Raw genomic sequence first — 22,649 nt, forward strand, 5'->3', positions numbered from 1 at the left:
GCGGGACCTAGTTGTGTGTTGCATGTTGCTTGACTTCAGAGACATATATATGTTGCTTTTTTGTCCGCTTTTGAGAGATATTAGCATGTTGTTTATTTGCTTGGTTTGGCTTGGTGGTCCACTTGAAGAGTTGTATGTTGTCCCACTACAAAAGTGGTGTGATGCTCTATTTGAAAAATGGCATGGTGCTCCACTTTAAAAGTAGCATAGTGTCCATCTAGTGAAAATGAGATAACTCGATGTACCGCTTCCACTTGGAGTAGATTGTAATTTTTTGTGACCCTGCAGAGGTGATGAAGGTTTTTCTTAATGAAAAACGCCCCTTCCTGGCGCGCCAAATGATAACTCCTTTTTTCGTCGGGGGTTCCAATGCACTGTTCCGGGAAGCTCAGGTCGCGACCTAACCTGCAAAACAACGCCGCACGGGGGGGTGTCCCGTGAAGCGCCTCCGGCGTGATAATCAGTGATTGGAATGCTTGACAAGTAGGGTAATCAGAGAGCCGAAACTCTAAATGTGCGAGGTGTGATATGTGCTTTGTATGCTTTGAAGAGTGAATATTTGTGATAGCCCAGAGAGAGAATATTTAGAGATGAATATTTTGTGTGTTGTGAGCATGCTTGATACTAGTGAGGCCCCTCCCTTCATATGTGAAAAGGCCTGTATTTATAGTGTAGTCATGTGGACATTACAGAACAAATAGCATGTGCCGTGGTGTAGTGCAAATTTGACCATACCTTGCCACCATACTTTCTGTCATTGAGTTGTTGTACCTGCATGCTACAGTTGAGTCATTTATCACTCATGCCAAGTACAGTTGATTTGTCCTTTTACACATGGGTGTGGCGTGTGGTGTTTATCTTTACCTTTATTGCTCCCCTGCTTTATATCTAATTGTTTACCATATTTTGTCAAGTCTGTAAATTAAATGATAATAATGCATGGTATTATCAGATTGATATAAAGAAATGCAGATATTAATCTGTTGGCCAACGTAAGTTAGTAACCTCTGCCTCTTCGGTAATAACAAACAACTGTACTCTACTAATATTCACACAAGATTCTCCAGTCTGCAACAGCTTAATCCAAACCATAAAATCCAGATTCATGAACAGCGGAAAATGACTTATATAAGTTTTTCTTTTGCAGGACATTGTATCGGTACTCAGGACAGAGAGTTTGATCGTTTGGTGTGATTAATGTCGCGGTTGCTTCTTGATTGATTCGATCTTAGCATTTTGAAATCACAAAATAAAACTATTTCTGAAAACACAGAATTTATTATTTCCTCACGCATATAGTACAAATAATATATAATGAAGATACAATTTCTAGCTAACTAGAATTTTACTTGATTATGTCTCCTAGATATAACAATATTTGCTCCATGGAAGGCCTGGCGTCCGGGGAATTATTTGTACATGCCAGAGCGATATCCAGAACCTTCAGGGCTTGCTTTCTGGCTTTCCCTGTTGTCGGAAACTCAAAAAACTGGCATTTGCCATTCTTGATTTCTTCTTTCTTCTCTATGATCTCATTTTTTGACTCGCTTGATGTATGCCCTGCTAGCAAGTCCAACAGGATAATCCCAAAGTTGTAAATGTCACATTTCTGGGAGAAAGAGTCAATGTATAACCTCGGCTGTGAATCCAGAGGAGGCTTCACTTGACAGATGTCGGAAACTTTTACTCTTTCAGCTAGTTGGACAAAGCCATAATCCGAAATGCTGGCATCAAAATCACAATTGATCATGACATTGGAGGACTTGATGTTACCATGGACATTTAAGATCAAGTGCTTCTCTTGGGATGGAGATTGTCCGTGTATGAAAGCAATGGCTCGTGCCATGTGAAAAACGATCTTAAGGCGTTGCTTCCAATCTAGAGCAGTGTGACCTAGTTCTCTGGCACCTGAACATTAAGTACAACATCATATGAGATTTAATGATAAGTACTTTCCGAACAACCCTAGAAATTATAGTTTATGTGATTACTTACCAGCAAGCAGATCCGCGAGGCTTCCCATAGGAAAGTAATGAGAAACAACAAACTTGATTCTCCTCGTGTAAAGATAGGAAGTGACAGGCACCAAATACTTACACTGCTTGCTAATCTCTGCTAGCCGCTGAATTCTTCTCCCGAACTCAATTCTCTTGACACTAACTTCCCTGAACCTCTTAAGAGAACAGACTTGACCTCCAAGCAGCACTACTTTCTCAATCATGCCTAGACGGCTCTGTCCAACAACTCCAACCGAACCCCTCAACACCTCTCTGAGGGTCAAGTGGATTGCACCAGGGACATCATTGCAATTCTTGAGTGGGGGATCATCCATGAAACCAATAATGCAGTCCTCGTACTCATGGATCGAGGCTGATCTGCAGCTGGTTTCGCCATACCTAAAGCTCTTTCGAGGGGTTGTGAAGGCTCTCGAGAGCATTTTCTTTAGGTGATGGACGTATGAAGGTAGCGAGGGGTGGAGTATATGTTGGCTACCATCTGGTCATTCATTGGTCTGATTCTCCAGAGACCTAGTTCTCATCGAAAAATAATATATGGTGGGGGAACAAAATTGATAAAAACAATGATCCCAGAAGATCCAAAATTTGGGTCTTTTAAATTACTTATAATTGTTTTGATCCTGTCAGATAATATTCACTGCATCATCACATCCTGATATGCAGATATGCAGAATATCTTTTCAAGGTGAAATGTGTACATTTCAAGAAAATCAGGACCTCTGATCAAAAAATCTAGAAGTAAATGATGCTTGTTTTTAGACTCACTTGTGTAATCTACATAATTGAGACAGTAAAAAGTCTGAGATATTTCCAACTTGAACATATGAAGGAACTTTATTACGTCCTTACCCCTCCAGAAGCTTACAAATTTAGCATATGTTGACATGTTGTCTTCAAGTCTTTGACAACTGGTTCAAACCAAAGATAAATTCTGAGGCCATGCCTGATCAGACATTAGAAAAGTTCACGTTAGCTTAACGAGCTACTCTATAATAAATGACCACGCACTGGCAGCGGCGGAGCTAGGTTTTCAAGTTAGGGTCCCGGATTAAAACAATCCGGAACCCCACTATCCGGATCCAGTGCGGGACTGACTACGTGTCAGCATTATTCATTCTCAGCCTTCTCGACTCTGGATATCACAAAAGATCGCCGTTGTTAGTTTGTCACAAGTCAGATTAGTTGCATGCCGAGTAACAACAGTTCTTAAGATGTGCATGAACATATCACTTCTCAACCGGCTTCATTTAGGTGCACAAAAATATGTCACTCCCTCGGTCTCAATTTATAGGTCGCTTTCAGAAAAAAAAAATTGTCCCAAAATACTTGTCTCTCTCTTCTTTCAATACAAATTTATCTATATATTAATTGTGATTTTTTTGAAACTCAACATTATTCTCATTTCTCAATGCACTAAATCTCTATATTTATTGTGATTTTTTTGAAACTCGACTATATTCTCACTTATCAATGCACTAATTAATGATATATGAGATAAGATTCTATCTAACCAACTTTTTTCCTAATATGCGTGTTTATTCCAAAATGGACCTATAAATTGAAACGAAAGGAGTACTATTTTATTACTACAATTGCTATAGAAAAGGCATAACCCATTTATAATAATCTCAGTTTGCATCCACGAGAACAAAGGTGGAATAATGACACCCCGAATTCCACTGACCTTGTACTTTTCATTTCTGAATCCAACTGCTTCTCGTACATACTCGGAATGTTCCAATTTAGTAAATTGTATCCTCATTGGTTCCCGAGGACTTCTAATTTCCACTCAAATAAGCAACACACTCTCCACTTTCCAAGACCACTGAGAAAAGCAAAAGACATAACTTTACAATTTCTAAGCATTCACAAACAAGTGGACAGACGTACAGATAAATTGGAGAAGCTTTAATATATGCTCATCAAAAAATGATCACGAGCCGAGAAAGAGTGGATCAAGTAGAGAAGCTTTAATATGCGATTTAGTCTAGCATGATATACTTACTGTTCGACATCACTCATTTGTATTCAGCAAGACAACATGATATTGCTAGTGTCTAGTTTTCAAAAGAAATGAACTGGTAAGCTCATCAGTTGTATGCTAAGATCAGCACCACAACCATAAGCAATAATGACGAAACACTTGTGATTTAAAAAAAGGTTTTATACAACACGTGTTAACAACAAAATCGAACACATAATCGTCAAATTTTCTCAAGCATAGATATTTACAACACAAGTCCGGTCCAGTGTCTAGTGAATAAAACAAACATAGAGATTTGTTTACAAAGTGGAAGCAGAATGACACCTAATAATGAGCCAGTAAACAGTTTGCTGACGCAACAATTTAATACCATCTCCAGATAATTGAAGCATTGAACCACATTTGTACTTCCAAATATCAAAGAGAGCTTCCTTACATAGTTCAGACAGAACATCATTTACCCAAAACGACTGGAACTTCTAATCAGAACCTCAAACAAGTTTCTCAAATTCTGTCAATGGGCTCAGTTCGGTCTTGCACAGCCAAACGCTCAGAGACATCAGCCAGCGATTTTAAATTGCACTTTATCAAGGCCTCAACAAAGTAGCATGTTTCATCTTTCGTGTTTCCATCAGGTACATCCACCACAAATGATTCAATCACAACTGTGCCTGGTCTACCATCTACGATCTCAGGATGAACAGTAATTACTGAAGAGTAATTCTGCAAAAAAAAAAAAAAAAAAAGGATGCACACAGTTGTGATAACTAAAGTAATAAAAGCTAATAAAAACAGAGATATCCAAAACTACAAATAGAATATAGCATATCATATTTATTATATAAATCTGGTAGTCCTATCATGATCCTACTCAACTTAAAAGCATATTTTTATTTCATCCTGATAATAATACTTTTACTTTCAGATCCAGGGGCCTAGGTCAGAAGATAAGTCTATAAATGCGTCTGCAAGCAGCTGCATTTAACCAGCTAGCACATTACAGCTTCACATAAAACATGTGTGTAATATACGTAAGCAATAAGACTAGAAGGACCTGTAAGCAATAAGATTAGAAGGACCTACGAGCGAATATGCTTGTGCACTTGCATAACAAATCAATAAGTTAGAGATTGGAGCGCAGGATATTAATAAATCTCTAAACATAGGGTTTTTTGAAGAAGACAAAGCAATATAATTATCACAAATCTCTAGGTTGCTTAACGTCTGAAATGTCATATATCACAATGTGGTATGATTCAAATGCCCTTGCATATACAGCTCATCTTAGTAACCAGTCCTCTAGCCTATCCTGCTCAACTATAACCTGACTAATGTATATTGTACTCTACAAGCTTTATTATTCTCTGCAAACATTACAACACAGTGAACGTAACCTAAACAAAAATATATATGACACAGCAGGCACCATTGCACCCCATTAATATTTGTATATATGACACAGCAGGCACCATTGCACCCCATTAATATTTGTCCACCAAAAACTAGGTTATCATTAATGTGCTCTTCAGCATGACATTAATAAAGTTAAGTATTTTATTATAGAGAATGTAGAAAGACATGGTACTTTAAAGACCTTACATATTTCGAGACCCAAGACGTCCGCCTATTTGACCTAGAGCCTGTTTGGGATGGATTTACGTTAGAGGCTTAAAGTGATTTCAGACTTTAAGTTGAGATATGTCTCTGGATTATCAGAAAGTGACTAAAAGTAAAAATAAAATAAAAAGAAGCTTAAAGCCGGAAATTAGTAGAAGCAACTATTTTTAACAACTTATTTTATTTTTTTGGTTTTGAATAATAAAAGTTTACTCCCTCTGTCCCTCCAGGTAGTTTACTTTGGGGGACGGGAGCTTGGCACGCATTTTAAGCCTCCTTTGAAATGTAGTTTCACAAATTATTTTAAACCTTTTTTCTTCTGAATAAAAATTTAAAGTTTAAATATTGATACAATAAAGAAATTTCAAAAATAAGTCATGAAACTATATATTATATGCACCTTAAAATGAGTGCCAAGCAATTTAAAAAAACTGTAATGAAATAAGTGGAACAAAGGGAGTATATCATAATCCAAATGAACAACCCATCAAATTGATTTAAATTTATTACAATAATTATATAAAAATATTAAAATAATTTAAAAACTTCAAGGTGATGATTAATTTGGATGCTCTAGAACCTATGTTGTAATAGGTACATTTATCTCCAAATCCCAATCTAATGCATCAACAGCTCATAATTTCAACATTGTTCTAGTTTACTAGATATCAATAGCAGTCATTATTACCCTCAGCCATAGATGTTGGCTTATCAGCAAGGGAGCACAAACTCTTCAAAATGGGTTCCGTATGTGTTTCCGATCAGCGACTCAGCTGAGTATGTGTCCGACCCGCCACGTGACCTATTAACACTCATACGGCCAACCGTTAAGGATAGAGGGGGGAGAAGTGTGATAATGCTACTATTGTAGTAAGATGTAGGTTGCATCCTACTCTTGTGTTCTTGCTCATTTAGTCAAGATTAAAGAACAAGGAGTGGCTGCTTGCAATATTGTGACTCCTCAACATAAGTTTGAGAATTATGAGCTTAATCTAGAGGCTGAGAATTTGAAGAAATCAAAATCAGTTAATTTACCTCTTCCACCATCAGTCAGTGGCATTACCTTTACCCATGGGAGGCTTTGCATTACCTCATATTTGATTACGACTTACTGTAAAAGACTGTTGTGTGTGTGTGTGTGTTTGTCCAGTTGATTACATTGTAAAATCTCTGGTGGTTAAGGTTAATTGAGCTTGTAATTGCAACTACTGCATTATCCTCTAAAAAGACACGATTTGTAGGCCAAAAAGTCGTGACAACTGATATTGTTAGTAATAGTACTATTGCAACTATATAACCCTTAAAATAATAATATCTAAAATTTGAGATAAACTTGATATCTATATTATTGGCTTTGATGGCTATTATAGGTCAGGGAAGAGCAATCTTTCGGTAGGAGGACGGTTGAAATGCATGACAGGGTATCACTTCTTATTACTAAAATGTACCTGTAGTCCATTAATTTAAGATTATGATTTTGATTTTTGGATCACTTGATCGAAAAGATGATATTGTTAAAGAGACATTACATGGTAATAAAAAATACCAGATCTTGAAAAAACATGTATTTGTTCCTCAGGAACTCCATTTAATTTGGAAACTGTCGTGTCTATAAAGTCTGATACGAATCTTTAGGCTTGAACCCCATTAAAATTTTACTTCCATGTAAGTTAGTTTATCATGGCAAGATATCATTCTTGACTAGCATTTTAATTGTTCACGCTTGCCATTATCTTCTTAACTTTTTACAAGTCGGGCTAGAGGTCGGTGAGGTCAAAAGTGCAAGGAAGGATAAGGAAAATATGAGAACATGTGTTGTACTCACTATAGGGACAGTCATAGATTTGCTTTGGTTAGAGAAACTGTGCAATGTCATTCAACCTCGAAATGCTGACCTTTGTAACTGACTAGGACCATTTGTCCTCGAACCATAAGCTAGCGTACATGCCGAGATTTGTCCTCAAACCATTAACTAATGAGCAAAAAAATAATTTTGAATATAGGTAACTTTCTTCAATAAAGTATTTGCACTTTAATAAGTGAAATACTTTATGTTCAGTAGTAATGTGAAATTCGCTATTGGTACTACCAATTTCAGGAGCAAACGCTATAGCTATATGAAAAGATAATGCATATGGAGATATCATACAAAGTAGGTGAAAAACAAAGGAGTTAGCAGGACATAAAATTAATTTAAAATCATGATCACGAAAAATAAGAGTATAACAGCATTACTCGAAGCAAAAGCAGTCATTAGCGTGACAAGTGATGATAGAAAGAGGAATGTAAAAAATCACACCTTGAGCCTGTGATCACCACCAACAATCTTCATGCCAAAGATATGCTCTTCGTCATTCAAAAGTTCCAACCTCTCGGTGCTAGTAGTTGCCGGAAGTCCAGATCTTACATTGACTTCCCTAACACTCCCAATCTCAAAGTTACCCTGCGCAACACACTCGCTCACAAAGGGTTTGTACTTCTGTGGTTGATCAAAACTTCTCACCAGAGACCAAACCTGCAAGAACCCGATCTATCATAAACATTAAATATCTCATTGAGGAATTACAACTAAACTTCAGTTGTTTCTTGTTCTACTGATATACATACATGGAACTAATGAATTGAGATCATATCAATCTATAGTTACACAAACAAAGAAACATTCTTCTTTAGATACAATGTGATTTAAAAGTTTAACCTATATAGAGGAAACAATGCCCTTTACATGTCCAACTTATAATGTCAACAGTAATCACGCAAATATCAACAGTAATCACGCAAATATCAACAGTAATCACACAAATGATTTTGCTTTAAAAAATTATTACAATTAATTCCAATTGCTGATATATATCCAACTCAACTTAAATTCTCCTAGAACTTATTCCGCAAATTTCCGAACATTTTAACTAAATCATATCCAACAGATATTCTTTAAAACATAAAATGTACCAATAAACTACCCTTTCTAAAGATGCGCAAAAAAACCTATCTGCTGTTACACTAGGAACATTCCAATCAGGTAACTACCTGAAACTGTTCTCTTCATCAACTTGTTAACTACTTGTAACTAGCCATAATAAAGTTACGCAAACAAAACCTCTTTGTTACCACACTAGTAACATTCCAATCAGGTAAGTTAACTGAAAACGTTCTCTCTAAACATAGCAATAATATGTATATTACAAACCGAGGCACGGATTCTCCTAAAACTCCTTGACTACCGCGAACTTAAACACAACCTAATCACCACAAGACTCGAAACGTTCAATTCCATTCCAATCAGTTCAGTCCGTGAAAATGTTCTCTCTCAACAGGCTCACTAAAATGTTCAGCACCGCAGCATACACGACTAAAACAAAACATCTAATTCCTTCTCTAATTCACAATCACCGACTCTCCAGACTAATCAACACAACTAATTAACTAATTGATAAATTAATTAAAAGGCACAAGAAATTGCAGAGAGAGAGATAGAGCAGAGAGAGGGAGAGAGGGAGAGAGGGAGGGAGAGAGAGAGAGAGAGAGAGAGACCAAATGAACAGGAGCTTTGACGTGTTTAACGAGCGAAGATGTGCACTGATTCTCTCTGACCTGGTGCTTGTGATGCTTTCTTATGTACTCATCCTCCATCTTATAACTTACCATACGCGCCGATCCAACTGCTGTATGTATAGGTGTATGTATAGGTTTGAAAAGAAGCGTCGAAAACGCAGCGTCAGGAGAAGGGGAGAGGGGGAGCCAATGGCTGATGGTCCACGCCCTTTCTTCTCTCTCACTCTCTCTCTCTCTTCATCCACATCCTCTTCGCTCTCTTTATTATAATATTATTATATTTTATTATATTTTATTATTTGATTAATAATAACAATAATAATACTAATAATTTATCAGTAGTTATGGTATAGTTATTGTTTTTATTTAATGAGTGACAACAATAAAACAAAAGTGGGGATGGGGGATGGGATGGGTGGGATGAACTTTACTTATTTATTGGCCCTCACATTTGGTTGTGCGTCTGCTACTTTTTTATATTCCATGTTAATTCTTTCTTCTTTCCAATTTTTTATTTAAATAATTCATTTATAAGCTCTATTCTAAAAGTCTTTCATTAATTCATGTTTCGTAATTCGTCGAACTGATTAAATACTTGATTAGTCGTTGATCAATCCAACTAATCCTTGTTTTGTGATTTCATCAATTAAATCTGATTTCTACTTTATAATAACACTTGCTAGTTGCTTATAAAAAAGAACTTTAAGTTTTACATGATGCATTAGTCATGAGACACATTATCCAAAAATAAGGTCTTCATTGTCATTTTGAGACACAAATTAAAATCACATTTTTATTTTTATCATTTACTTCCTCTATATTTTCGTTTCCCTCATTAGGTCGATGTGCACCGACTGTAGCCGTCCAGCGTCGGAGCGGTTACGTCGTCCCTTCTTACTTACTCGTCCCTTCTTAGCTTACTACCTCTTTTTCTTGTCTCTTTATTATTGCAAAAAATCCCCTTATACGATTCTGCTTCGGTCACTTATTGTTGCTCGGTCATCTATAAATACACGCGATGGTGCATCGTTTCTACTCTCATCATCGTCTATGGGTGACAACTGACAATATCGGACACAATCCGAAAATCGACCCAATCCACAACCTGATTTATTGAGACAAAACTCAAAAAGGACCCAAAAATACTCGAAAAATTAGAAATTCATTTCTATAACTTCAATTTTCAATTTTATTTAATGTTAAGTGATTTTAATTTGATCCGAAATCGACCCGATTGCTGAGACGAATACGACCTGTTACGCAAAATTGTCACTCGACGCCGTTGCAGTGAATTTCAACACAAGTCTCATCTTTTAACCGGCTGAACCAACCGTTACGGTTTTTTTCGCCTTTTCTATTGTTTTGCCATTATGTTATCCCCGGTGCTCTCTCCATTTCCAAACAATACTTCACTTTCGAATAAATATATTCATTTTAAGGCGAAAATTATTTTTTCAGCCAGGTTTAATACTTCACAGCGGAATAGATTGTTCATTCAAAATCTTGAATGCTACGGGTACATGTTTATAAAAAATATCATTTATTAAAATTTGGAAACCATATTTGTTTTTCAGGTAAAATATATTTTGTATTATAATATGTCTTTTAATATTTTATTCGAAGAATTATTTGATCTTAATTTTTGATTTAAATACATAAATAAATAAGACTATAAGAGTGGTTTATATACGGATGTATTCTACGTATATGCATATTATGTAAAAATATTTGTGTTATGTCTGCGTATAATATTATAATTGTCTATATGTTATATTATTATTACTGATATTGGTCTTAAAATATGTTATATACATTCGTGGCAGCTAGATAATGTTTACGTTAATATTTGAATCTAAAAATCTAAATATATATAAAAGTGATCAACTGATTGATATAATCTGAAATATAGTGACATTTTTATATTTATTAGTATTGAATGATAATTAGAATTAAGCCACCCAGCAACTCAGGGAAATCTCAGAATGAAATTTGACGTACCCGGATGGATAACTAATTAATACAATCGGATCAATTTAGTACCCCATCTGAATATTCGCTTAAGCGTACCGGGCTTAACCCGAAGTCCCAAATTCTTGCTGTATTCTCCATCTCGCTAGCTTAGAATTGGTACCACTTTGTGCGCGACGGATTTAAGATGAGGTGCGGGGACACGTGTCTAGTATTTTTTTTAAAAAAAATTTCTATCATTCTAAATTTTGAAAAATTATAAAAGTGTTTTCATAAAACAAAAAAATATACATATGTTTTCTGAAAATTTGTTTATTACCCCTGAACTTTGAATCTTACATCGACCCCCTGAATCCTGATTGTACCCGATATTGGTTTTCAGTATTTTTTGGCCAAGATCGGGGTTGCAAACCTGTTTGAACCCTCACTCTTGAGGGAGGATGATAATACAGAGCATATACAGAGTAAACCGAGGAGCAACATATAGCTGGTAACATGGCGGGAAGTAGGGGCGAGCAGGAAAAACCGAAACCGCAAAAAAAACCTAAAAAAACCGAAAAACCACACCGAAAAAAACCAAACCGCAAATAAAACCGAAAATAACCGAGATAAAAAACCGAAATTAGTGGTGCGGTTTTATTTTCGGTTTTATGCTAAAACCGCACCGAAATTAACCGAACCGAAATATATATATATATATATATATATATATATATATATTTATATTATTAAATATATATATATATATATATATATATATTAATAATAGTAATAAAGCACCTTAGTCATTTTTAAACTTCACATCTAATTTTGTATGGAGGTTCTTCTTCCATACTTGCATACTTGCTTAGTCACTTAAATAACCGGGCACCCAAATATTTGGAGGAGCGCTTGATCGAAAATTAGGGCTATTGTGATTTGCCACAAAGCAGAAATATTTCTGTTGTTAATCTGCTAATCAAATTTTATTATGAAACCTATTCTACTTTTTTTATTTATGTATTTTTTGAAAACTTTTTATTTGAATTTCATGATTAGTTGATTTTGGGTAATTTTATTGACTTGACATCATCTAATTTCTTGTCAAAATACATATCTTTTAGTTTTTATTGTGTATTAAGGTTTTTAGATGAAAGTATGTAATGTTTCCTATATCCTCATATAGAAACAATAGTAAATAGTAACCGAACATATTGTACATGTTCATGAAAATTTTACATTTTTTTAAAAATATCATTATGCACAAGAGTAGCAAATAATAGTGGAAAAACCGGAAAAAAACCGCAACCGACTAATGGTTAACCGCAACCGAAAAACCGTTTTAGTTGGTGCGGTTACGGTTAATGATGATTAACCGAACCGAACCGCATTCATCGGTTTGGTAACGGTTAATGTCCAGAACCGCACCAAACCGCACCATGCACCCCCCCTAGCGGGAAAAGTTGTTACAAAGTAGTGGTAACAGTCTCACTCATAGATATAAGGCATATAGTTGTAAACTAAACACAGACTCTCTCTTTTAAAATCACATAGTTACAATCTCCCTGTAAATACAAACTCCTTTTTTAATGAAATATAGTGGCTGTTTGGCGGGGGGCTTAAAAGCCCCGCTTCTGGACTTTTAAGTTAGAAGCACTTATTTCGTACCGTTTGTGTAAAAAGTCGAGAAGCACTTATAAAAAGCTACGATTCCTAGCTTTTGTTTCATGACTTCTGCTTTTTTCCCAAACACTTTAATCACTTATAAGTCTTAACTAACTTCTAACTTCTACTTCACTTTTTTATTTTAAGCAAGAAGCACTTATTTTAAGCTCACCCAAACGGCCCCTATAGTCTTCATTATTGTTATCTTCTCAAGCTTAATGCTTCTTTACCAAAGCTATCAGTATCATCGGAAAGAAACTTCACTTTAGGACTTGCAGAGAATGAGTAGTTTTCCGATTACAACGATGTATCTGCCCTAGTAGACCCTCATAAGTTGATTCTTAATTTCCTACATGTCAATGTAGACTGAGTAAGCCAGATATATGCTCTTAATTACAAGCATCTCCCTTTCACACAGCCTGAATTTTGAAAATCTGGAATTGGTGCTAAGATAGTAAGATGTGGTTGTGGCAATTTTCAGTTATTCTAGTTTCCAAAGTATCAGCTTTTGATTCCCCTACATCATCTAGAATTCTGATTTAGACGTGCTTCTGTCAACAAAGCTTGATAAGTAGTTATGTTCATGTTTTTGTTAAAGAAAATTAGTTCTGTTTACTCATCTTTACAGAACAAGCTAAAACTAATAAAGAAGCCCTAAAGTTTCATTTGAACTAGCAAGCTCAGGATCAAACGACGAGATATGTGCTAGAGAGCAACCTTCTCCACAATCCCTCATAAACGCTTGAAGAAACCAGTTCATCGCTCTAAGTACCATAATTGATCATCAAAGACAAAGAAATGGAGCCAATCTTCATAAATTTTTCACTCTTATTAACTAGACTACCTAGCTGTCTTAACTTTTCTTGCCACTGGTTTTCACCATGTTCGGTTATAATAAGATAGTATAGAAGTATAGATAGAACATATAATAGATATACTAATGGTGCTTAGCTCGTGGATGAATATTGAATAGCATAATTATTATAACAAATTTCAGCACCTGATTATATTATTGTTTTCCAGAGCATCAAGGATCATGCAGCGGCTGTTTGTTTACTTTAAGGTACTAGCTACCGGCCAGCTTTGATTTGATAAACATATAAGTTGCTTCCACTAGATCTTAAATTTTTTGATAGCCGAATTGTTTTTACAATCAAAATATTGAATACAGCTCAACTTGATGCTCTTCTCTTAAGCCTGCACTGATCGATCATCCCAAGAAGCAAGACTTGTGTCAGGTCAATACTTAAAAATATAGAGGATGGCATAGGAAAATATATTAATGTAGCAGTTCATCTGTCGAGACGTAGGGCAGACCAATTTAGTAAGTTGTGTTCCCTTAAAGCTCTGGATTTTGTTTCTTAGCATCTGTTTTTCTTGACTGTCTGCCAAATAATTATGCGTGAGGGACTATATAATGCGGTAGCAGGTTGAGAGGAGCAAGATAGAGGGAGAGAGAGGGAGAGAGGTAGGATCAAGATTGAGGGGGAGAGAGAGAGAGAGGGAGAGAGGGAGAGAGAGAGAGAGAGAGAGAGAGAGAGAGAGAGAGAGAGAGAGAGAGAGAGAGAGAGAGAGAGAGAGAGAGAGAGATGGAAGGAAATGGCAGCTGTAAAAAGAAAAAGGTTTGTGTAACAGGTGCAGGAGGGTATGTGGCATCCTGGCTTGTTAAGGTTCTCCTTTCAAAGGGTTATACCGTTCATGGAACTGCCAGGGACCCCTGTAAGTGAGGAATACTATAACTTCCTTATTCAAGCATACATTACAGTTTACTGCTGTTGCAACTTATAGGACCCCTGTATATTTTTTGGATAAATCATCAGTGTCAGTAAGTTTGAAAACCTAAATCTTTGTTTGTTGGTGTTGTTCAAGAACAACCGCTATCAGAAAACACTTAATACATGATGATTGCTGTTAGTTAAGTTATAAAACAGTCGGTATGTTGTCCATGTTATTAATAAAACAACGTTTTGAGTGCATGGTCATGACTTACATAAGTCATAACCACCTGGATGCTTTGTCGAAAAGTGATGAGTCTTTCTTCTGGTGCATATCGTACAATAATCTTGGCCGACTTGACCTCTTTTAGAAAGGGATCTTACATTCATGTGTTAATTCGTAGGGGATGAGAAAAAGAATGGACATTTAGGAAAACTGGAAAATGCATCAGAGAATCTGCAGCTCTTTAAGACAGATTTGCTAGACTGTGAAGGCCTCTCTGCTGCCATTGTTGGATGCATGGGAGTGTTCCATGTTGCTTCTCCAGTTCCTGATAAAAATGTTCATGTGGCTAATCCTGAGGCAAGTCTGTCATATAATTATGAAAAACTATTGTTAAATAACAAGCTTCTTAACTTGATTTCTCCAATCAAAATAAATCCCTATTATTGGTATAAAGGAATTATCATATGATTAATTAATAAGTTTGATTTTTGTTTTATGCAGGTAGAGCTAGTTGAACCAGCTGTAACAGGTACACGAAACGTACTTCAAGCCTGCTTAAAAGCAGGGGTAAATAAGGTGGTGGTTGTTTCATCTGCTGCTGCCAATATGGTGAATCCCAAATGGCCTATGGATCAGGACATAGATGAAACCTCTTGGACTGATATTGAATATTGCAGATCCACAAAGGTAATTCCCTTGTAACTTATAGTGGATCGATATGGTATTAAAGTAATTTAAGTATCGGATATCTACTGGCCTTCTATCATAATGTACTGAAATCATATTGCATGAGCAGAACTGGTATTGTCTTTCCAAGACTATTGCGGAAAAAGAAGCCTGGTGCCATGCAAAAGAAAGTGGACTTGACATTGTGACAATATGTCCATCCATTGTCATTGGGCCAATGCTGCAATCCACAGCAAATGCCTCTAGCTTGCATATTCTTCGTTACATGAAAGGTCAGTGTTATAGTGCTATTTTCTTTGCTCCAAGGAAATATGTAGCATAATCCTGGTTTGTTACACATATTTATCATCGTTATATTAAAAAATTAGGTGGACGTGAAGGGGTAGAAAATATAGAATTTCCTCTTGTGGATGTACGCGACTTGGCCAAGGGAATCGTTTTGCTGTATGAAAAGGATGAAGCAAAGGGACGGTATATATGCTCCTCCTTTGGTCTTCGTGTTAAAGAATTGGTAGAAAAGTTGCAGTGCTTGTTTCCAGACTACGAGTACCCTACAAGGTAAACCTTCTTGTTCTGTTTTCTTCTATTTTGTGTCATCAAAATTTCAGTTTCATACTGCTAAAAAGGTACTTTGATCTCAGCTTCAACGAGGTACAGCATATAAACTCATGGAAGTTGAATTCCCAGAAGCTGCAAAGCCTGGGGTGGGTGTTTAAGCCATTGGAAGAGACTCTGAAAGATGTTGTGAAAGATTATGAAGAACATGATCTATTTGCTAGTTAACATATAGTACCTAGCTAATATGATTTGTGGATATAAGTAACGCACATTCTTATTTGTGAATAAAGTTTATAATGTACTCACTTTGAAATTGTGATGTAATGTGAAGTCCTCAAGTTCAAATGATTGTATGATAAGTGGTCGAGTACTTTACTGAATTGCTAGCTGCTCCACATTGTAAATTTGTATTAAAACAAAGCATTCAAGGATCAGACGATGTTGGCACATTTAGGTTGCTAATAAAGTCCGCTGTATAAAGATTTCCATAAGCTGCATACAATTTTCCGCGTATTAAGGGAGTTTCACATGTAAGGAGACATCCTCAGTTACTTGTGTTCGTCTAACGTTTACTGTCTTTCCACAAGGTGGGGCTCTAGCAGTTATGGCTGTTATTGAAAGGTTAGTAAAGCCTTCAGTCATCAATAGTAGAGGTCTGGCTCTGCAGAATTGAATTCTTGGAGGTTTTCTTGCTTGATGCACCATTTAGTGTCAAAAGGAAACTATCGGTTGGTTCCTTTTTTTTTTTTTTTTTTTTTTTTTTTTTGAAAATGAGAATAAATCTCAACGAGAATCGGCAATTCACCGTGATAATTCTTTCATTCAAGAAAGCTTATTATCTAACCGTCGGACATGCAAGATGACCGGGGAAATTTAGACAATAAAACTTTAATGTCCGAAAAGAAAACCGGCCTTCTTCCAAGAATCCTGAAAATAAAACAAGAGAAACAAAAGAATATAAGTCGATATATTTAACAGATTACATCAAAATATTCCCACAATCATGATAACTCATGATTGAGACAATTAAGCTCTTAATTAAGGCATAATAATAAAATATTAATATCCTTAATTAAGACACAATTAACGCCCTCAAATAAGGCCCAATTAACGCCCTCAATAAATAGGCACAATTTACGCCCTCAATAATTGAGGCACAATTTACGCCCTCAATAAAGAGGCATAATTAACGAGGCACAATTACCGCCTTCAATTAAGGCACAATTAGCGAACTTTCCTTTCTGAAACCGGATCCCGTCCTGAAACCGCCGTCACCGCCACCACCGCTATGCTATCGATCAAGTTGTCTCGTCGTATGCGAAGCGAACAACGAAGCGTATCACATGTAACACGAAAAATCGCCAAAAACATCAAAAACCAAACAAAACACATGGATTAAACAAACAAAAAAATACACACAAACAAACAAACAAGATTAAAATCAACACTTTTCGCAATTCCACTCAAAATCATGAGAAAAAGAAAGAATATTGTAAATAATTGTAATAGAAGGGCATACCATATCATATTGTTCACGTAAGAAATATCAAAAATCAAGAAGAGATATACCCATGAACTGATTAGAAGAAGCATGAGCACATTTTGCAGATTTTCCCATGCATATTCCCATTTTCTCTTCACCACCAAATACAAAGTACATAGTCTTTCACCATTTTTGATCCTGATGATCAACACTAATCTTTTGTTTTTCGAGAATTTGTTGAGAGGTATGTAGTTGGTCACTTAAATGAGTTTAATGTGTCAAATTGATCACGGAACTAAAAATGATATTAAGATGGTCATTGTCTTCACATGATTGTATCGCCGGTTCACTTCGGTTGGTTCCTTTAGTTTTTCTGTATCCGATAAACTTGTAAAAGCTGGTTCAATGAGGCTATCATGTCATGTCGATCACATGTTTCTCTTTTTAGGCCATGTAGACTCACCGGGTTCTGTTTTCTTCTTAATATGTAATGAAAATCTTGTCTATCAGAAAAATAGATAAAAAGTAAAGCATGTGGGGAAATTATATAAATGAAAGTAGTTTTTCGTCAGAGATATGCTCTCCATTAGCAACATCTAGTTGTCTGATTGTTTGAACTGAGTTACTGAGGTTATAACTTTTACGTGCTTCTGTCTGAGCTTTGAATTTCCGATGTTAATGTCAAGATGTAGTGCTTTTGATTCCCTTCCATTTCCAGAAGCCTGATATGAGCATGATATTATGGACTTGATTGTCCCTTACATGGACCCTGAACTTCCAAGATTCAATGTACACAACTCACTTGCACATCTCTGTACAGTGTTCACCCGTAGGAGACCGGGGGGACCTCTGATCTCCATACTTGATTATTTCACATGCTCTGCCATCATTTCTTCCGAGATACAGAGATAACAACAACACAATATGATCTGAATTATTGCAAGCGCGAAATCCTCAAATTAAACTCTTAACTTAGGCCTTAAAGTATAGTTTCCCACAGTCATATCTAGTTCAAGTGAAAAGAAGTGATGCTACCTTGAGTTGAAGAAGTATCATGCAAAAGTCCTTATCGGATATTCTAATTAGATGACAAACTAGACTTTTAAGAGTCGAGAGATTTCTTTTAAGTTAGGATAGATACATTGACTTCACACTTAGGACCACACCTTTTTTCATCTAACAGCTTTTGGCATCATCCAGAGGCAGAAAGATAAGTCAAGAAATGTGGCTGATTTCCCTTTCCTTCCCCATTTGATGTGGGAACAACCACAGACTTATAAGACCAGAGGTAAGGTCGGCGTATATCTGAACATCTTACACTCTAATTCTGAGTAAAGATAACCGTTATATGATTTAAAAGCGTCATTATTGGAAGATTTATTAGAAGAATTAAAACAAAATACTGAAATGTTTAACAAGATTTATTAGATTAAAACTTTCTCATAAACTACTTCAATAAATACTTCTACTTGACTCAATTTTACAACTAATTAACCAAGTCACTTAAAAAAGTAAACCATACTTTGATAATACAGTATGGAACTATTAACTGACATATGCTGCTTGCAAGTCTAGTACTACATCAGAACTAACAAGATTGTCTAAATTGTCGTTCTACTTAGCAAGGACTTCCCAGATCAATTCAGGATCAAACGACGGCATATGTGCCAGAGAGCACCCTTCAAACTCTAATTCTTGGGGAACGCCTGAACACGGGCCAAGAACAGAATATGGGGAGTTGACATCCATCCATAACCCCTCTTCAGACACACTTGAAGAAACCATTTCATTGCTCGAAGTACTGTTATTGATCATCGAAGACGAGGAATTGGAGTCAAATTTCATTGATTTCTCACTCTCACTGATTTTACCTGTACCAGCAGAGGAGCTGTCACAGCTTTTCTTGCCACTCTTTTTCGCCTTCTCTCGTCTCACTTTCTGACAAATTGCTGTAATTTTGGCATCCACAGCATTTTTCAAGGCATTCAGTCTTGAACTATCTCCAAATCCCAGTTTGCTTGGATCACGAAGATTTGGGAAGTTCAAGCGCGCATATTCACCGCGAAGCTTATAAGCAGCACGATCATAAGCATAGGCTGCAGCTTCAGGTGTCTCATAAGTCCCTAACCAAACTCTCATCCTGTTTTGAGGTAGTCTAATCTCAGCTACCCATTTTCCCCAGTGCCTCTGTCTCACTCCTCTGTAGAGCTTTTTCTTCGGCGGAGCCAGGTAGTTATTCTTGTACAGAGAGATATCAAGTGGCCTGGAGAGATCAGGTTCTGACACTGAATTTTTTGAGGGGTTTTCCTGACAGAACTTCTGGAGCAAATCTCTCTGTGTCAGATAAACCGAAGAGCCTAATTGCTCGAAAGCCGGGCTTGTCGACGATGAGCAGCTAGAAAAGATTGAATCCAGGGTGTTAGTGTTGCTTGCTAGTATGAGATTAGACAGGGAAACTCCTATGTTATTACCCTGGAAGTGTGCACAAGGAATGCTGGTTTCTTGCATTCTGTCCATATTTTCGAAATTTTCGAGATGAAAAAAGAGGAAATAGGATGCTTAAAAATTGTCCCTGTTCCTCTGAACTTAAGGCCTTGCAGAAAATGAATAGTTTCTGCTAGAGAAGCTAAGGTTAGTTGAAAGCTGAAACAGAGAAGAGGAGAGTTGAAATAAAAGAGGTGTTAGATGTGAAGAACAGGCCTTTGAAAAATGTTTGATGTGTCTGAGTTTAGTAGCTCTCTTGTTGTGTGTATTTATAGTGCTGGGTCAAGATTTTACTTGCCCCTCATAACTCCCACCGGTTCAAATTGTACGGGTTTTTTAACACGCAAAAAGTACGTTTTTAAGCTTTAGTTGGTTGAATAAAATATTGCAAGCTTGTAGGATGAATATCGTCGATTACCTTCCGGTCACTGTTTTCAGATTTCCAAATCCATTAAAACTCTCATTATTTTATTAATTATTTGATTAATACGATTTATTATTGTTCGATATTTTCATCAACTAAATCTTATTCACATTTTTTATTAGGCTATTTATAGTGAAAACTTATACTCAATTGAACTAGAATTTGAACTTTATTACCATGAATTAGGGAGATCGGAGATATATTAATAAATAGGTCCTAATCTACTACAAACTCTTCCTAAACTAAAAAAAAAATAAAATTATCCACATATTTTATATAAATCAACTCATATTATCATATCTGATATAATAAGTTATATCTAGTTGATGTCTATATATACTAATAAAATTTTCAAACCAGTTAATTACTCAGTGAAAAATATAAATTAAATATTATGACTTATTTTCGTGTGAGAAAAGTAATACACAAAATGATCATAACATGTATTTTTGAATAATAAACTCGTTTGAGTTCGGCATCCATACTTTGATACTAAATAATTTTATTTGATGGATATAATAATCATAATGACTTTATATCATAAATTTAGTACTTAAATTATAGTAAACATAAAATTAATATGAATTATTATTATATGTTCTACTATTTAAAATAATATATACAAAAAAATTAAAATAAATTTAAGCCAAAGGAGAGGGAGTATATAACATCAAATTCATGTACAAGTAACAACTATGACCATTTCATGTATATAAGAGTAGCTATCGACAGCTAGAAACCATATATTGACTTTTTGGACAAAGCTAAATACGGTGCTAGAATTTCGCAAGGGTGGAATATTTGATGTCAAGTTTGTCTAAATGAAGCAAAAAATCATAGGCAAATCATGATTCTTAACTTACCCCTGCCTGCTTAAAGTGTGATGTTTTAAAATTTAAGTTCTTCTTCAATTACGCATCTAGAAAGAGAAGCTTTTTACATGGATGAAAAAGAAACAACACTCTATTATTGAGAAAATAGTAAACCATATTATTTGAGTTCATAGTTGGATTTGACTCCATGTGGAGCCCTGGAGGAAAGATATAAGAAACAGATGTCTACTTTTTATATTTATTGTTCAAGTGGCAAGAGTGACTGCTTCTCAAGTCCACACAAATGTGAATTGTGTTCGTAACGTGTATAATTCGTCTATTGTATTGTTTGACACATAACATAGATAATTATGTATCTTGTACAAGTCGATAAACTGAAATATTTCCATTGACTTATTGCTTCATGATGATTCATCAGAAATTTATCGTAATATTTTTAAATATTAAAAAAAATTTAATCAAGTTAGAGTATAATTGATAAAATATATAAAGATTAATTAAAAATATATCTGAGAATTTTAATAAATCAGGGATATCTAGAAAACTTATTCATGTTCATCAATTAATAATTATAATACATTTTATCAATTTAATATTTACAATTTTAAATTAAAAAAATTCATCAGTCAATTTCCAAAGTTTACACTTTACAACAACCCACGTGTAACTAGCCTGTGAACAAACTCCATGAAATGTTTGTGCAACAAACCACATGATATCGAGCTTAATTTCAAAAGCTAAACCACCGTCAAAAATCTTTGCTCAGTCTTGTCAAATTCACATACATATTTCTGTCGCTATTTTAACTTTGCTGGAGATGCCATCGCAATTCGAACAAGTGTTTCACTAGTTATTGAACCAGTTAGCATCCAATTCTAAACACCCTTGTATGGAAATCACTCAAAATTTTACGTCTCTAGCACAATTCCAAGTCACTTGTAAAGTTTAGGCACGTAGCAATGGCGTGTCGAACTCAAATTTCAACCTTTAAAACTTCTCATGTTTCGTGTTTCACATAGACTCACTCACCCTAAATTCAATACAAGTCGAAAATTGTTAGATACGAATATGAACACAAATTTAATAAATTAATGGATGCATTGAATTAAGATTTTAATGGATTGTTTTTCGTCTATGGATTGTATGTGATTTTGATTTTGTGTGTATTCTTGATAAAATGTCGCAGAGTTGATAGGATTTAAGCACAATGCTTCAAAATCCCATTGATTTTAGTGGGATTTCAAAAAACTTAAAATCCATCATTTTATGAAATCCAAAAAAAATCAATCAGCATCTCAATACCATCAGATTTTAATGGATTTTAAACAATCACAATTGAATATCATCGGATTTTAAAGCATAATTTAAAATCCAATTTGAATACCACCAGATTTTTTAGCATAATTTAAAATCCCAATTGAATACATTTTAATGAATTTCAAACAATTTCAAT

General features: G+C 35.4%; 4 protein-coding genes and 1 long non-coding RNA gene across 5 annotated transcripts; 1 reads left to right on the forward strand and 4 right to left on the reverse strand.

Moving 5' to 3' along the window:
* Positions 1 to 1,258: 1,258 nt before the first annotated feature.
* Positions 1,259 to 3,264, reverse strand: LOC108198353 (probable inactive receptor kinase RLK902). The gene is made up of 2 exons (XM_017366108.2): positions 1,996 to 3,264; positions 1,259 to 1,908 (listed from the first exon to the last, which is right to left on the reverse strand). Exons 1-2 carry the CDS (start codon positions 2,435 to 2,437, stop codon positions 1,346 to 1,348), a joined length of 1,005 nt encoding a protein of 334 aa, XP_017221597.1. The 5' UTR covers positions 2,438 to 3,264; the 3' UTR covers positions 1,259 to 1,345.
* Positions 3,265 to 4,195: 931 nt separating this feature from the next.
* On the reverse strand, positions 4,196 to 9,476 carry LOC108199906 (abscisic acid receptor PYL9). The gene is made up of 3 exons (XM_017367931.2): positions 9,154 to 9,476; positions 7,919 to 8,134; positions 4,196 to 4,725 (listed from the first exon to the last, which is right to left on the reverse strand). The coding sequence occupies exons 1-3, from the start codon at positions 9,265 to 9,267 to the stop codon at positions 4,507 to 4,509; spliced, it is 549 nt and encodes a 182-aa protein (XP_017223420.1). The 5' UTR covers positions 9,268 to 9,476; the 3' UTR covers positions 4,196 to 4,506.
* Positions 9,477 to 14,002: 4,526 nt separating this feature from the next.
* Positions 14,003 to 16,406, forward strand: LOC108199905 (cinnamoyl-CoA reductase 1). Its single transcript, XM_064082573.1, has 6 exons — positions 14,003 to 14,505; positions 14,906 to 15,088; positions 15,233 to 15,414; positions 15,524 to 15,686; positions 15,783 to 15,972; positions 16,056 to 16,406. The coding sequence occupies exons 1-6, from the start codon at positions 14,376 to 14,378 to the stop codon at positions 16,195 to 16,197; spliced, it is 990 nt and encodes a 329-aa protein (XP_063938643.1). The 5' UTR covers positions 14,003 to 14,375; the 3' UTR covers positions 16,198 to 16,406.
* A 349-nt stretch (positions 16,407 to 16,755) lies between these two features.
* LOC135148248 (uncharacterized) lies at positions 16,756 to 17,613 on the reverse strand. The gene is made up of 2 exons (XR_010286197.1): positions 17,542 to 17,613; positions 16,756 to 16,899 (listed from the first exon to the last, which is right to left on the reverse strand). It is a non-coding gene; the product is annotated as an uncharacterized LOC135148248 (long non-coding RNA).
* A 1,242-nt stretch (positions 17,614 to 18,855) lies between these two features.
* Positions 18,856 to 20,190, reverse strand: LOC108197673 (ethylene-responsive transcription factor ERF061). The gene has a single exon (XM_017365362.2). The coding sequence runs from the start codon at positions 19,970 to 19,972 to the stop codon at positions 19,070 to 19,072; it is 903 nt and encodes a 300-aa protein (XP_017220851.1). The 5' UTR covers positions 19,973 to 20,190; the 3' UTR covers positions 18,856 to 19,069.
* Positions 20,191 to 22,649: the final 2,459 nt, after the last annotated feature.

Source organism: Daucus carota, chromosome 8 (assembly GCF_001625215.2).
Source record: "Daucus carota subsp. sativus chromosome 8, DH1 v3.0, whole genome shotgun sequence".
Classification (NCBI taxonomy): domain Eukaryota; kingdom Viridiplantae; phylum Streptophyta; class Magnoliopsida; order Apiales; family Apiaceae; genus Daucus; species Daucus carota.

Excerpts from the sequence above, each read along its gene's own strand:
- LOC108199906 (XM_017367931.2), bottom strand. The coding sequence starts at position 9,267 with ATGGTAAGTTATAAGATGGAGGATGAGTACATAAGAAAGCATCACAAG. Across the intron at positions 8,135-9,153 it reads TCAAAGCTCCTGTTCATTTG|GTTTGGTCTCTGGTGAGAAG; the intron begins GTCTCTCTCTCT and ends GGGTTCTTGCAG. Across the intron at positions 4,726-7,918 it reads GTGGTGATCACAGGCTCAAG|AATTACTCTTCAGTAATTAC; the intron begins GTGTGATTTTTT and ends TTTTTTTTGCAG.
- LOC108199905 (XM_064082573.1), top strand. The coding sequence starts at position 14,376 with ATGGAAGGAAATGGCAGCTGTAAAAAGAAAAAGGTTTGTGTAACAGGT. Across the intron at positions 15,415-15,523 it reads AATATTGCAGATCCACAAAG|AACTGGTATTGTCTTTCCAA; the intron begins GTAATTCCCTTG and ends TTGCATGAGCAG. Across the intron at positions 15,973-16,055 it reads GACTACGAGTACCCTACAAG|CTTCAACGAGGTACAGCATA; the intron begins GTAAACCTTCTT and ends CTTTGATCTCAG.
- LOC108198353 (XM_017366108.2), bottom strand. The coding sequence starts at position 2,437 with ATGCTCTCGAGAGCCTTCACAACCCCTCGAAAGAGCTTTAGGTATGGC. Across the intron at positions 1,909-1,995 it reads CCTCGCGGATCTGCTTGCTG|GTGCCAGAGAACTAGGTCAC; the intron begins GTAAGTAATCAC and ends CTTAATGTTCAG.
- LOC108197673 (XM_017365362.2), bottom strand. The coding sequence starts at position 19,972 with ATGGACAGAATGCAAGAAACCAGCATTCCTTGTGCACACTTCCAGGGT.